Raw genomic sequence first — 15,438 nt, 5'->3', positions numbered from 1 at the left:
CCAGTGTGGATGCTGAGGACTTCTGTATCCAGTCAGTGTTGAGATGGTCCCTCACACCCCAACAGGAGCCATGCTCTCTCTCACCTGGCCCAGTTGCCTCCTTTAACTCCTCCTCACTCTCCCCTTGTGAGACAAAAGTATCAGCTATGCCCGGTATGTGAGCCACCCTCCCTCCTGCCAACCTCAGCCTGGCATCTTGCAGGATGAAGAAGGAAGACGACTCCCTGACCATCTTCGGAGTGGCAGAGCGGGACCAAGGCAGTTACACGTGCATGGCCAGCACCGAGCTGGACCAGGACCTGGCAAAGGCCTACCTCACTGTTCTAGGTAACAGCTGTCGCCCACGTTAGCACTAACAACCCTTCTCCCTGCTTCCCAGCAGCCAGAGCGGCCACGAGCGCTGGGCAGTGCAGAGTCGGCAGCGGTTAGGTGCAGTGACCTCTTCGGGTCTCTGGATTAGGAGCTGCCACTCTCAAACAAGCTGAGGAGGACAGTGTGGAGCTCCGTCTCCTGAGTGAGGTCCTTGACCTCCCTAGCCCAGCTGAAAGGTGTGGGACAACAGAAAGTGTAGTGACCTCTGCCTCTTCTGCCTCTTCCAGCTACCTCCACACCACCAAGTTGACTAAAGCCATCTTGAAGCAATGCTAGACCAAGAGGAGGAGGAGGAGGAGGATGGTGGTGTGTGTGTGTGTGTGTGTGTGTGTGTGTGTGTGTGTGTGTGCAGTGATATGGTGTGAAGTGGTATAGTATGGAATGGGGTATGTGTGTAGGTGTGTGGAGGGGAGGTGATTCGTGTGTGTGTGTGTGTGTGTGTGTGTGTACACGTGTGTGGGGCTAATGGCATGTGTATGAGTGTATATGTGTATATGGGGTATGATGTAGAGTATGTGTCTAGGTGTAGCGTGGAGGGGACGTGTTGTGTATTATATGTGGGGGCATGTGTATGTATGTATGTATGTATGTATGTATGTTTGTGTTTGTGTGGTGTGTGTGTCTGTGGAGATGTATGGTTGGAATGTTGTGTGTGTGGGGGGGTGTGGTTACTTCCAGCATCTCCTCCAGCTTCCTTCCCCTCCCATGCTGCTTCCAAGTGTTATTGGCATTTCACAGTGCCACACACTGACTTAGTTGATGCCACCCCTTCCTGTCCATGCTGGCCTGCAAAGGGCAAGCCATTCTGAACAGACGGGAAGGTGGCTACCCCTTCCAGTGGAGCAGGTCCTCTGCTGCCGTCTCTGTCCTGCTCCCTCTCTGCACTCCTGCAGTGGAGGCTGCACTTGCTGGCCTCGATGGGCCCAGATATGTAAACAGTACTAGGACAGGAAGAAACGAGAAACTCCACTCCAGGCCATGGAGAGACACAAGGGGTCAGCTGGCAGGTGGGCTGCCCAGGGATGGCTGCAAAAGCCTCAGTCACCCATCTGTGTCAGTCTAGGACCCTTTAACCCTGATAACCTGCTAACCTGGATAACCCGCTAACCTGGATAACCCATCTTACCGTTGCAGCTGATCAGGCCACTCCAACTAACCGTTTGGCTGCCCTGCCCAAAGGTAATTGGTACTAATCGGGGGCTCTGTTGCCCAAGGGTGGAATCGTGAGGAGGGATGTGCTGGTGGACCACACTTTCACATGCCCTGCATGTGACCTCTGACCCTCAGGCACCCACAGTCACCTGTCTTCCTGGCCCATGTCAAGACTCCTTCTGCAAGTTGGACTCATAAGTCTGGACCTCCATTTTTCTCTTTCCACCATACTTAGCCCCCCCTTAAGGTGCCTGCTGCTGACCCCAGCTACACCTCATGTGCCTAATAGCCAGTCAGGAGAGCTTCCTCAGACATCCCCTACAGGTTCATCAATGTGTAGACTGCCACACACCTACTGCTATGCATTATGTACCCCGCCCCCACACATGCACACACTCCTCACGCACACACGCACTACTGTGAACTTAAGTGACTCACTGTCGAGGTTAGTAAATCTCATCCTTCCTGACACTGCAACCCTCTAATACAGTTCTCATGTTGTGGTGATTCTCCCCACACACACACCATAAAATTATTTTTGTTCATTCTGTACAGACTACGTAAGTGTGTACTGCTTCATAACTGTAATTTTACAACTATTACGAACCATAATGTAAATATCTGTGTTTTTCGGTGGTCTTAGGCGGCCACTGTGAAAGGCTTATTCGACCCCCATAGAGGAGTTGTGACCCACGGGTTGAAAACCACCCGTGGTTTTCAGGTCCTAGTAACCAGCCAAAATATGGACATAGCTGGTTCAGGGAGGTAAAATGTGGGAGACATCCATTCTATGGCTGCAAGACTTCTTCCAAAACCAGGAGGATGTTGATACTCGCTAGAACAACACTGTCCAAAGCTGCTTCCTTTATCCTGTGTGGAAGCCTGTGGCCCCTCTGCTCTATGGACACTCACATGGTCCAGACTGAGTCTCCTACCGGGCCTGGCCTGGCCTGTCTTGGTCCCTCCCCACTTCCCTCATCTTCTGCCCCACTCAGCACTGCAGAGCTCCCCTTGGATGCTCCTGAGAGTCCTGGCATCCAGAAAGACAAGCAGTCAGCATGAGGGGTGAGACCAAAATAAAGTCTCCATTCCTCCCCGCCAGCCTCCCTTGTGGAAGCAGCAGCTTTCCCCCAATGTGTGCTTTCCAAAGAAACAGGATGACCTCATTTCCCCCATCTACCTGATTCTCCTTATTGCCTTGTTCCATATTCTTTGATCTTCTTGGTTCTCCCTTGTCTCCCAGAGGGAAGCGGGTGGTCCCTGCACTGGCTCTCTAGGGTAGGTTGGAGTTTGATCTACTGGCAATAGAGACCTGAGTCCCTCGAGGACTTGTCCAGGACTAGTGCTCCCCCAAGGAGAGGGACTGGCTCTCCTTCAGGATATCAGAGTAACATCTTTTTCCTCTGCTGCCAGGGCGGCCAGACCGACCCAGGGACCTGGAGCTCACTGACCTGGCCGAGAGGAGTGTGAGGCTGACCTGGATCCCTGGGGATGATAACAACAGCCCTATCACAGGTCAGCCTAGGACCTTGTGCTCCAAAACAGAGAATCTTGGACAAAGGTCCCCTAGTATCCACTCACACCTCTGCCTCTGCATGGAGGCTTTGCTTGCCCCGTGTCTTGGGAAGGTGTCTTTGTGTGTCCCTGTCTATCCCGGGGAAATGATAGACAAACAGAAGCCATGAAGGATGTACTCTTAAAGTAGAACCCTGTGACTCCCAGAGCATCTCTGTCCTCCTTTTCCATTCAGACTACGTCGTTCAGTTTGAAGAGGACCAGTTCCAACCAGGGGTCTGGCATGACCACTCCAAGTTCCCAGGCAGTGTCAACTCAGCCGTCCTCCATCTGTCCCCATATGTCAACTACCAATTCCGAGTCATCGCTGTCAACGAGGTTGGGAGCAGCCACCCCAGCCTTCCATCCGAGCGGTACCGAACCAGCGGGGCACGTGAGTACTTGAGCTCCAGGTGCCCTGAGTTCACACTGACACATCCCAGCTCCCAGCCATGGGGACTTAGGCTGAGACTGACTTGCCATTCCAAGGCTTAGCCACTTCACCTATGAAACAGAATGATAATGACACATACATCTCAGGGCTATGGTGAGGATTCCCACTTTAAAAGCTGGGGAGATAGGTTAGTGGGAACAGGCACCAGCTGCCAAGTCTGATCCCTGGTACCCAATGGATGGAAGATGACTGAATCTCAAAAGTTGTCCTCTGACTGTCACGCATGCACTATGGCATATGTGAAGCCGCACATGCATACACTGAACAAACACACAAATAAATGGCTATAATATAGAAGAAAATGTGTCTTGGGGGCCAGGAAGATAGTCCAGCTGTGAAGCATAAGGACCTGAATTCAATTCCCAGGATCCATGTCAAGGTGGGCCTGGTGACACTCATCTGTCATCCCGACAGTGGAGAAGTGGAGGGAAGGAGGCATGTCTGGGGCTTGCTGGTCAGCCACTGTCGCTGAATCACTGGTTCCAGGTACAGTGAGAGACCCTGTCTCAAACAATAATGTGGAGAGTGATTGAGGAAGATACCCAGTATTGACCCCTGCCCACCACATATGTGCACACACAGATGCACATGAAAGGATGGAATAGAAAATCCATGCCAGGCACTTACTGTGGTGCCCACCACACAATAGACACAGTAAATCTTAACTGTCATCTTTATTATTGTTAATGATTCTTAATCATCTGCTTGAAAGCATAGAGCTGTGGCAGAGACATCCTTAAGAGTATATATAATCTGGTGTTATGTCAGCTTTGTCTTCGTAACACACCAAGATAATGGCTGAATTTATGCGACCACGCCAGCTCACAGAGGTAGAAATGCTTTTCCCTAAAACATTAAATACTAGGATAAGCCAGCATCTCACAAAACATACTCAGCAGTGATCTACAGAGGAAACGGAGTTACCGCAGTGGCCACCTGCAAGGTGGAAAGCTTGTGATAAGCACTAACTCGCCAAAGGATTACACTGAAAAGAAATTAGCTCTACTTTGGGGGTGCAAGTCTTAACCAAGGAGACATAGCACACATGGAAGAAAAAGAGTTAGGAGCTGTGAAGAACCAGAGTACAGAAGGGGCCGCTTAGGTAGGAGGCTCACCAGGGGTCCTGGTCAGGCTCAGGTTGGGTTTCAGCTTCATCTGTTTGGATTCCAGCCCCTGAATCTAATCCCAGTGATGTGAAGGGCGAAGGGACAAGAAAGAACAATATGGAGATCACATGGACGGTGAGCGTACCTCCCCACCCCAGCCCCCAGATGGCTGCTCACTTAATAGCAGGCACCCAGGAGCCCCCATTCCTTACTCCCCTGGTGCCATAGTATGCTTCAGTGTGTCTAACTCAGTGACTCTCAACCTTCCTAATGCTGTGACCCTTTAATACAGTTCCTCACCGTGATGGCCCTCCCAACCATAAAAGTGTTTTCATTGCTACTTCATAATTGTATAATTTTTGCTACTGTTATGAGTCGTCGTGTGAATATCTGACATACAGGATGTCTGATATGCGACCCCTGTGAAAGTTGTTCAACACCTCCCCACCCCCAAGGGGTTGTGACCCACAGGTTGAGAAACACTGGTCGAACTGATTGGACCCACTGTCCTCTGAGAACCAAGCTAGTCTCAGGGTTGAGCATTCAGAAATAAAACAGAATAAGTGTCAGAGCAGACATGGGAGCAGAGGTCACCAAATGTCACAGGCTTACAGTCAGGCAAAATTCATTGAGAAAACCAACAAATTAGAACAGTTTGGTTTTGAAGGCGGGGCCCAGCTTTAGGAGAAGACACATGCAGGATGTCGGCACTGGCTCTGTGCAGTGGGTTGTTGGAGGTACTGGCACCATTACGAAGTCCAGGTCCTTCCTACAGCATGGGTTAGGTAACCCAAAATGTCATCTCCCCTCTTCAGCCTCATCCCCTAATACCCCTTCCAAACTAAAACTGGGATATATGTTTTCAAACTGACTTTTCCTAAGCCACTCCCAGGACTAAAATTAGAAAATACATTCACTCAAGTGGCACTGAGTCGCCGAGGTGAATAACAACCACAGAGATGTGGTGCTCGCTCCTCAGGGTCACTCTGAAACCTGAGCCTCCAACATCCTTGACCAGCAGCTTTGGGCTGAACCTGAATTCTGAACAGCTCTTTCATGGCTCTGTGTGACAAGCATTAGGAGCTTGGTTCCTCAACCAGATCCTTAAGACCAATGGGTTTCTGTTGTCTTTGACCAGCTCTGACATATGGAGAAGAATATATGGATTTGGTAGAGCTGAAGTCAGTTCTGGACTTTCGGTCTCATCTGTAAAAGACTAGTTTGGTTAGAGCGCAATCCTCTCTCTGACTCCAGAAATCATGGTTATCAGTCTTTGGCTCTCCACTCCTTCGGTCTTAGGAGGAGGTTTGCCCAAAGTAAAGAAAGCATTTGCTCCTGATGCACCTGCAGTGTGGGCGATGCTTGTGGTCAAAGTGATTAAGTCTCTGGTGAAGCTTTTGTCAGAGGAAATCTGGATCCCACAGAGTACCTATGATTTTAGGCTCCTCGGGGAGTCAGCAGAGACAGGAAGGAGCTGGCAAGCTTGGGTAGTGTGTTTGGCACAGATGAAAAGGGCAAACTGTGGGTGGCTTTACCAACACCCTGTCCACCCTGTCTGTCTGCCTGTCTGTGTTTATCCCTGCATAGCCTATGAATGCTACCTCTGCCTTTGGCCCCAACCTACGCTACATTGTCAAGTGGCGACGGAGAGAGACCCGAGAGACTTGGAACAATGTGACAGTGTGGGGCTCTCGATATGTGGTGGGGCAGACCCCTGTCTACGTACCCTATGAGATCCGAGTCCAGGCTGAAAATGACTTTGGGAAAGGCCCCGAGCCTGACACCGTCATTGGGTACTCCGGAGAAGATTGTGAGTATTGGCCCGCCTCCCTCCCCGAACAGGACCCTCACTGCCAAGCTATAGGTGGCCACTCTCACGGCCTGAGAAACTCGGGATGTATCATGGGAGGGCAACCAGTTCCCAAGAGATAGGGCCACCCTACCATGTCCTGGGCTGTGTAGCACCTGGGAACATTCAGGGGGAGAATTCGCTTTTGAACACATCCTCCTTAGCCCAGTACACACACCAATGCTGGAACTTAGAACTGTAGAAATGGAGAGTCTAGAGACAACCCTTTCAAGGATTCTACAACAGCTAATGTCATGCCTGAAAAAAGAAGCCAGATCCCCAGGTCCCCAGGTCCCCAGGTCCCCAGGTCCCCAGATCTCCAGACAGGTTGCTTTACTGCCAAGCCTTGCTGGCACCAAGAAAGACTTTAGGACTCCCATTTGAAAAAGCTATTTAGATGCTCCAAGGAATCAGCACACAGGCTCGGCTCCCACGGCAGGGGAGCCACTGGCAGTGAAGTCTGCAGAGCACCAACTAGAGTTTTTTCTGACCCAACATCTGCCAGTGTTCCAACACTGTTCCCGGCCCTTGGAATTGAACATGAAATGGGATGTTCTTAGGAAGTCAGCCCCAGGCAAATCAACATTCTAGACCCATATGTGAACATGTGTGCCTGGGCTGTGTATCAGCATCAGTGAGTGTGACAGCTTGTGAGCAAAGCAGAGCTTTGGCCGAGTCAATCAGACTCAACCTCCGAGTCTGAGTCTGATCCAAGAAGAGATTAAGGGATTGGTGGAGTGAGCAGAAAGAAGGGATGAGAGCAGATCTTACTAGGAGTGGACACAGTAGGCAAGACTGGGCTCCAGGTGAGGTCTGTGGTCCCATGATGGTGAGGAGGGAAGCTGTGAGGACTGAGTCCCAGAAGCAATGATGGAGTGGGCCCACTGGAAATGAGCAGAGGGGCCCACCCAGTCCCACGCTACACAGATGACACTTCTCTATAGGAATCTAGGGGGCTGCCGGTCGGTGAGTGTGACTGCAGGCTTCCCGATGACCCTGTTGTTTCCACCTTGGGCTCTGTGCATCTCTGCAGCAGCTTTGCTTTGGTTGCAGAGCAGGGGTCCCAGCGAGAGTTCCTTTTCTGAACAAAATTGGGACATCTTTCTACAGATAGTGTTTCTGTTGGTACACTCAGAATTGATTATTGAGAATTTTTTTTGAAGAGTATTCGAGGAAAAACCTGAGGGCTCTGAGCCTGGGGGCTAGCAAGAACTTGTGATTTCCCTTTGAGCTTCAAAGGGGCAGGGGACCCATGTGTCACCACCACTTGTGAGCATTGCCCCAGGAGCTGCTGCTATGTGTAGGGGATCTGGCAGAGGAAGCTAGGGGAAGCAATCTCCACCCGCCTTTACTCCTACCCTGGCACCTCATGTTGGCACCTCCTATGGTCCAAACTTCTCAAGAAGCCTGAGGAAAAGGTACATAGCTGACAAGGTCCAGAAAGAACAGTGGCAACAGGTAGAGAGAGTGAAAAGGAAGTTATATGTTCCCTGTGCTGCCACAAATCATTGCTCTGGTCACCTGGATTGTCCTAAGATTTCACTGCTCTCTGGAGTATCCAGTATGCAGTAGAGATTCAGGCTCAGAACACATCAGAGGGGACCCCAGAGTCCAAGAGCCAACCTTGCCTGTTTAACCAACTCTCTGTCCCCACACATTGCAGATCCCAGGGCTGCACCCACGGAAGTTAAAATCCGAGTCCTGAACAGCACAGCCATCAGCCTTCAGTGGAACCGAGTCTACTCTGACACGGTCCAGGGCCAGCTCAGAGAGTATCGAGTGAGAAGGCCAGCCCCCAGCCCCACCTAACCACCTTCTTGCTAACCAGGGAAAGGGGTAGCAGCCTCGGTGTGTAGGGGATCTCGAGGGACCCTAGGAGTACTTGTGGGATCTAAAGTTGATTCAAGATGATTTCTGGGATTTGAAATTACCCAGTGGGGAACATATACATGCATACATATACTTATGTATATTATTCATAGGTTCATGTATCACTTAGCAACAGGGATATGTTCTGAGAAATGCATCATTAGCCAATGTTGTCATTGTGCCAGCATTACGGTGCATACTGAGACAAACCTAGTTGGTATAAGCCAATTCCTCAGCATGGTAGCTTGCTGCAGTCAACACACACAGCAAGCATTAGATGCGTGAGGCTGTGGCCAGTGTGATGTTGATATTGTTTTACAGTAAGCTGCATTTTCCAAATAGGATAAAAAAGATAATGTAGGTCCTCGGCCTAGCTCAGAGGGAGAGGGCTTGCCTAACATTAATGAGGCCTGCACTGCAAAAGCTAAATAGTAACATAGAGTAACTATGAAGCAGAGGATAGTATTATAAACGTGCAACCTGGCAACCTAGTGATGATCATCACCAAACAGTACAATTGTATTGCTATGGTTTTGTGACTGGCGGCCCAGTAGACTTTTTACACAGCACCAGCACGACCGTATGTGGAAAACTCTGTAAAATGACTCCATGATAGTTACAACCATCACTAGGTGAAAGAACCATATGGGGGTTGGTCTCTTCCTAATAGGAACATCACACACCTCACACCTATAGGAACACACGTGGTGTATTGAAAGATTAAGCTTGGCTAGAACTCCTTAGGAGGGTGCTAGGTGTCAGCCGGGCCTGCAGAACACACACGTTTGATATCCATATGTGAACAGACATGTGTATCTTCATATTTATAACCAAAGCACCCCTGAGCTGCACCCTTTTCCTCAGAGGCTCCTGCTGAGCCGTTTGCTTCCGCAACCTGGTTGCAGAAAGCCACACTAACGGGCAAAGCCACTGAAGGGATGTAAACTGCCTCCCAGTTACCTCAGCCAACTCTGCTACCTGACACAGATTCCAAAGGCCTTGGCCTCTTGTGCTTTCAACCTGGGAGCAGTTTCTGCCAAGTCACCTGTCCTCAGAGGGCTGGGCTGAGGTTGTAGGGAGAGGTGACACAGGACTTTCCCTCAGGAAGGTAGCTGCATTTCAGTTGGCAGGGAGGGTGATATAACATAAGTTCCCAGTGGGTCTGTGAATTCTGAGGTCATCAAGAGTTGGCTGATGGACAGCTGGGGACACAGAGAAGGGAGTCAGTCCCTTCTTGGAAAATGAACTTGCCCGTGAACTAAATAAGTGAAGGCCGGGTGCACCTGACCTAGCTCCTCCTCAACAGTTAACTTTTAACCTTTAACCTGCTGGCCTGGAGATTTTTCTTTCTGAAGTACTTACCGGTCTCCATAAGTCTGGATTTCCTCACCGCTTGGCTGGTGACACTGCTGTGACACGTGTCCCGTGGCTTCCTACCACTGCTAATATGACCTTCACTATACCCTTCACCTCTGCCACCTCCAAGGCCACCCCTTCCCATGCAAGCTCAGCTACCTGCAGCCCTGTACCCCTACTGACTTGGACCTGTGTCTGCCATCTGAAAGATCTTCAACGGTATGTGAAGAAATCGCTTGGCTTCCAAGAATTAATTCAACCATTGCTCATATCTCCGACTGTGTGGAACAACCTGCTCCTTGTGCGCCCACCTTCTGTCTCCCTAAACTGTACTAATCCAACTGAAAGCAAAATGGTCTTTGAGCACCAGGCACAAAGCTTCTGCGCCAGGATCCCTGGTTCACATTTATGGTTCTGGCATGGACTCTCTCTGTGCAACATGTTACCCAGCTGGGACATAGTCTCCAAAGATGTGGTGGCATGGCTCCAAAAATGAGTGAAAATTTTAACCTTGTTTCATATTCAACATTGTTCTATTCATGATTGGGACCCTAAGGCTGTCCTGCCATCCTGAATGGGAGAGGATGAGGTCATCTGAGACGGGGAGCAGCCTATAGCAAGCAAAGGGAGGACCAGTCACTACCACCACTAACCACTAACCTGGCCGTGCTGCCTAGCCCCTCACCAACCTGCATCTGTCTCAAAGGCTTACTACTGGAGGGAAAGCAGTTTGCTGAAGAACCTGTGGGTGTCTCAGAAGAGACAGCAGGCTAGCTTCCCTGGTGACCGTCCCCGGGGCGTGGTGGCTCGCCTGTTCCCCTACAGTAACTACAAGCTGGAGATGGTTGTGGTCAATGGAAGAGGTGATGGGCCTCGAAGTGAAACCAAGGAATTCACCACCCCTGAAGGAGGTAGGTCTGACCTGCAGCTCATCAAGGTGGGTTTGGACAAGGGTGGTGCCACTTGGATCAACTCCAGCATGGATTGGCATGGACAGCCAGGTTGACCTCGGCAAGCGGATGACCATCACCAGAATGACCCACCCTCATGGAACTTGCTTATCAAGAGATCTGTGCAGTGTGCCCATGGCATTCCAGACACAGGCTATGAGACTGACCCTGGCATGTCCTCTGAGAAGAAGCCACATGTGTGCCTGGCCATTTCAATATCCTGCTTACCATCACCCAAGACCTGCATAAGCTTCCCCCATAGCATCAAGAAACACTCCTGGGAAGTTGGTCGATGTGTATAGAGTACTACCAAGTGTCAGCCCACCCTCCTGAGGGTTTGTGGTTTGATCTAACCCTGGGGTCCAGACATCTACAAAGTTCTATTATAACCTTGATTCCCCTCAGCTCTTTTATCCACTTGGCGTGAGCGATGCCTTCTCTGTTTCTCCTCCCTTCCTCCTTAACTGTTTCCTATTTTTCTTCTCTTCCTCTTCTCGCTTCTCCCTTGCTCGTCCCTCTTGTCTTCTCTATCCCTGTCTCTCCCTCCTTCCTCAGTTTGGTTCCTATCATTAGTCTCTCCCCATCACCCACCCCACCCCTTTCCAGGTGCTCTGTCCTGAGTCTCCTCCCCGACAGAGCTTGGATTCCCAGCTCAGAAGCTGGGGCCTGCTGCTGCAGCCAGTGGTGAGAGCCCTTGGCTGAGGACTCGGAACTGCAACCTTGCCAACAAGACAGTTATGATCGGTTCCCTGCCTGGGAGTGGCTCTATGGTTTAGAGGTATATTGCAGGATTGAAGCCACCTAATTTATGCCAACTTCAGGGTAGCTGCTAAAAGGAGACTCACTTGACTTCTTCCTCCAGTTCAACAGCAGTAGCTGAGCCTGCTTGGCTTTATACCAGGTGAAAGTGGTCACCAGGCAGGCAGCAGGCTCTGCCCCCAAGGAGCTAGGACTGGGTTCAGCATTAGTCCAGCACAGGGATACCTAAGGTCATGCCTTCATGCCTGTACTTTGTTTTCTGTGTTCTCCTCATCCTCCCTGCCCTCACCTCCTGGCTCCCTCCTCCTTCCCCAAGTACCCAGTGCCCCCAGGCGTTTCAGAGTCCGACAGCCCAACCTGGAGACCATCAACCTGGAGTGGGACCACCCAGAGCACCCCAACGGAATCCTGATTGGATACACTCTCAGATACGTGCCCTGTATGTTCTGTTTTTCTTCTCTCTCTAAATCAGAAACAATCACAAACTGTTTCCCACTGTTTTCTTGAGGAGTGGAGATTGGAAGCCTATGTGTACAGAGTGCATTGCATAGGAATGAGAGAGCTAAGGAAGAGAGCTGAGGAAAACCTCCCCATAACTAAGGGAGCAGGCAGGACCCAGTCCCTGCCCTTCTTACACAGCACCACCTGCAGGGGGCAGCAAAGGGTAGTCTAATAAGGGGGACAATCCCAGGCCCCCCTGGGAGCTTGTAGTCTCCCACACCTACAAGTCTAAGCAGGAGTGTTCCTCTCCCATTGGCCCTTCTATCTGGTGGGCAATCGTGTGTGTGCAGGCATCTAAGGATGCTCAGGAGTCTCCAGGTAGGAATAGGGATGTCATTGCACTTCAAAAATGTTAAGACCACTAGTGTAGACAGCGCTGCCCCTCTCTGGGAAGCTCAAAGGGCCAGTGATGTTTTATTGACACTTTAGCAGTCAACAGTGTATCCTCCGTGCTGTTCTGAATTGGTCTCCGGACCTGACCCTTCCCCTCCTGTATTGAAGAAGGTGGTCTTTTATAAAAGAGGCAGTAGCAATCAAGGCCCTGGGGAATTTCCTCGGTTCTGTTTGGACAGAAGAAAAGAATTCAAAAGATTCTTGACAGAAGACTGGGGAAGTGTAAAACGAGCTTTTAGAATTGACCACATGACTTTTCAAAAGCTAGAGACACTGGGCTTAGTGACAAATGTGAACCCTGAGGTACACTGTGAGTTCCTCAGTACTTCTAATGGGAGGTCCCAATGGAAGGGGTCTGTGCCCAGTGCCCATCCCTTAAACCAAGTCTTGAATATTGCTAGGCAGGGGCCACATTCCCCTTCCAGAAATTCCAGAAGCTGCCCTATAACTCGTACAGACCAGGGACTAAACCTCCCACTCGCCTCTCTCCCCAGTTAATGGAACCAAACTGGGAAAGCAGATGGTGGAAAACTTCTCTCCCAATCAGACCAAGTTCTCGGTGCAGAGAGCAGACCCTGTGTCACGTTACCGATTCTCCCTCAGTGCCAGGACGCAGGTGGGCTCTGGAGAAGCAGCCACGGAGGAGTCCCCAGCACCTCCAAATGAAGGTAGGTTCACAGTGGCCGTCCTTGGAGTAAAAAAGGCCCTGGCTAATCTGGACACGTAGAGAAACACACCAGAAGCTGGGTTTGGCCTTCCAGGGAGGAAAGGAATTGAGGCCACAAATCCTCAGCCTGTCTTGGGTGATGAGAGGCATCAGTACTGTATCAGGAAAAGTCATCACTCTTAGATGTACAGGCAGACTGGTCTTCCACTTTGCCTTGACTTGCTCAGCTACTTATCAACTGTCCGTCCTTGTAGGGGGATAAGGAAGGACATAAGAGATGGGAGGCAATCAAGGGGACATGAGAAATAACCATCCTGATGAACCCCAAAGAACCAATTTGCTCATCTGCCAAGAGAGGCAAGAATATCACTGAGAATCCGCTCTAAGGACTCTGGGAACATCCTGTCTTTTGCCAAGGGCATATAGAGCCAAGGAGATAAGGCAAACTACTTGCCTGGATCAAGAGCAGAGCAGGAAATATGCTCTCCCTTTGCAACATGAATAAGATGAGGTATCTGGTTGCAGAGATGTGGGAGCTGGGAACAACTCTTTGCGGAGCCAGCTTTACAAAGAGCAACTGAACTCAGTCAAGGCCAGTCCCAACCACCTAAGATCCCAAACCAGAGCTGCGCCTGACTGGAGTGTACACTAGAGGGCACTCTCAGTTCATTTGCATGCATTGCATGCATGTTTCAGTGTGACCTCCCAAAAAATTGGACTGCAAAAGCATCAACACTAGCAGCACCTTGTAAATGGTCAGAACCCTCTACCTCTCCAGAGATACAATAGTCTGTGCAACAGCCATTATTTGAGGACCCACCCACATGTACCAAGCCAGACACTGCTCCAGAACAAGGGACATAAAGATAATAGGAAGTCCACAATGTCTAAAGACAGCCTCAAGAATGTCTTCTTGTCTTTCTGCCCTAATGAGGGTGCTGCCAAGGGCAGGAACTTTGAGGAGGTTGAATAAATAAGAGGATACCCCCCCCCCAAAAAAAAGAGAGGAGATATGAACATGTATCCCTGGGACTATCCCATGACTGTGACTAGTGCCTGCCTCCCACGAGTTCCTGTGGTCTGATCCTGATCCAGATGGGCTCTTCTGAGCATTTTCATCCTCTGTCCCAGGAGACCACTGTGTGTCCTAAGGGGACTGCCAGGTCCTGCTGTCTCAGCTCAGTATTCTTGTACAGCTGCAGCAGTAGTCGGGGAAGGACCGCTGGTCCCCTGTGTTCCTCTCTGGTCTCCTAGACCAGGAGTAATCACACAACAAACTCCAGATGCTGGTGTCCTCTTCCAACCCCTGGACATCCAGGAAGTTGATTAGGGCTGGTAGGATCTGTTACCAGAGACTGTCAGGCTATGCTACACTCTCTGTGTACTTCTAGAGATGTCCAGAAACCCTCTCTTCCTGGCTCAGGACAGCAGACAAAGCCCCTTTGTCCAGCCCCAGTGGCCATGATGGGGGAATTCCTGCAACCCCAGGGACAATAGAACAGAGATGGTTTTGGATTTGTGGAAATTTTCAGAGATTTGTTCTAGAGCTCTCGGTCATATTTGTGTTCTTATTTTCATGAAGTACAATTAATGGGGGAAACTGAGGCAGCAGAAAACCAGGTCAGGTGCTTTCAGAGCTCCAGGGCCTTCAGCATCATCGTGCTTTGAAAGTATGAGTTGGGGGATGATCCCTCACCCACTACTTCCCAGCATCTTGAAGGGGCTCTTTTTGCCTAGAATTGGCTGCTCTGGCACTACCTACATCGACATCCTGGCATCTTAGAGGGTCACAACCCAGCTAAGGCAGGACTAATCCTTGAGGAAAAAAAGCTGAAATACGACATTTTGCCTGAACTGTGCCTGTAGGCACCTCTTATATGGCAAGCCCTTGAACATGGGTAGAAACGTAATGTGTTAGAAAGGTTTCTAAGCCCTAAGTGGAATAATGGGGACCCGCCTGACTCCAGTGGGGTTGAGCATGACTCCCTGAACACTACTTATCATCCTCAGGGTTGCATCTAGCACCTGGCCATACCCCTGGAGTTAGGCTTGAACCAGACCCTTTCTGCTCTCCTCTGTGGTCTCACCTATGCTGTTTTCTCTTCCCTCTCATCCTCTCTCCCTCTCTCTCTGGCCATCTTGGGTGCTGTGTCTGAAGCTACTCCAACTGCAGGTATTGTACCATCAGCAGAGGTAATGGGCATGGCATGGGGCAGTGCAGATGGAGCCCATGCTGGCCAGAGCCCAGCAAGAGAAAATGACTCGGGCTGAAAGCATGCTCCAGGCTCACCCTTTCAGTGGAGAAGCCAAACTTGAAAGGAAGGTGTATACAGAGTGTTGACTAGAAGATGCGAGCATGCTCTCTCCTTTTACATAATGCTTGTCCCCACTAAGGAGGCTGGCTCAGAAGGGGTCTCACATGCAGAACCCTCTGAAGCCGAGAGAAAATCTATTGT

The 15,438-nt window shown here is 50.3% G+C and overlaps 1 protein-coding gene across 18 annotated transcripts in view; it reads left to right on the top strand.

The window, feature by feature from the left end:
* The window catches only part of Nfasc (neurofascin), a 169,748-nt gene that overhangs the window by 130,996 nt on the left and 23,314 nt on the right, over positions 1–15,438 (top strand). For 8 of the 18 annotated variants that reach the window (XM_076941162.1, XM_076941160.1, XM_034512760.2 and 5 more), the window contains 11 exons: positions 203–327; positions 1,507–1,551; positions 2,938–3,039; positions 3,275–3,472; positions 4,703–4,773; positions 6,226–6,448; positions 8,151–8,266; positions 10,419–10,623; positions 11,738–11,860; positions 12,810–12,983; positions 15,141–15,155. In XM_076941162.1, the coding sequence (XP_076797277.1) occupies positions 203–327; positions 1,507–1,551; positions 2,938–3,039; positions 3,275–3,472; positions 4,703–4,773; positions 6,226–6,448; positions 8,151–8,266; positions 10,419–10,623; positions 11,738–11,860; positions 12,810–12,983; positions 15,141–15,155 (1,397 nt within the window). The remainder of the gene's footprint in view (positions 1–202; positions 328–1,506; positions 1,552–2,937; positions 3,040–3,274; positions 3,473–4,702; positions 4,774–6,225; positions 6,449–8,150; positions 8,267–10,418; positions 10,624–11,737; positions 11,861–12,809; positions 12,984–15,140; positions 15,156–15,438) is intronic. The other 10 variants (XM_076941161.1, XM_076941171.1, XM_076941169.1 and 7 more) reach the window with 5 other exon arrangements.

The sequence above is a fragment of the Arvicanthis niloticus genome, chromosome 10, assembly GCF_011762505.2.
Source record: "Arvicanthis niloticus isolate mArvNil1 chromosome 10, mArvNil1.pat.X, whole genome shotgun sequence".
NCBI lineage: Eukaryota > Metazoa > Chordata > Mammalia > Rodentia > Muridae > Arvicanthis > Arvicanthis niloticus.
Note: the sequence above shows the minus strand (reverse complement) of the source record. Positions and strands in the feature narration are given on the sequence as shown.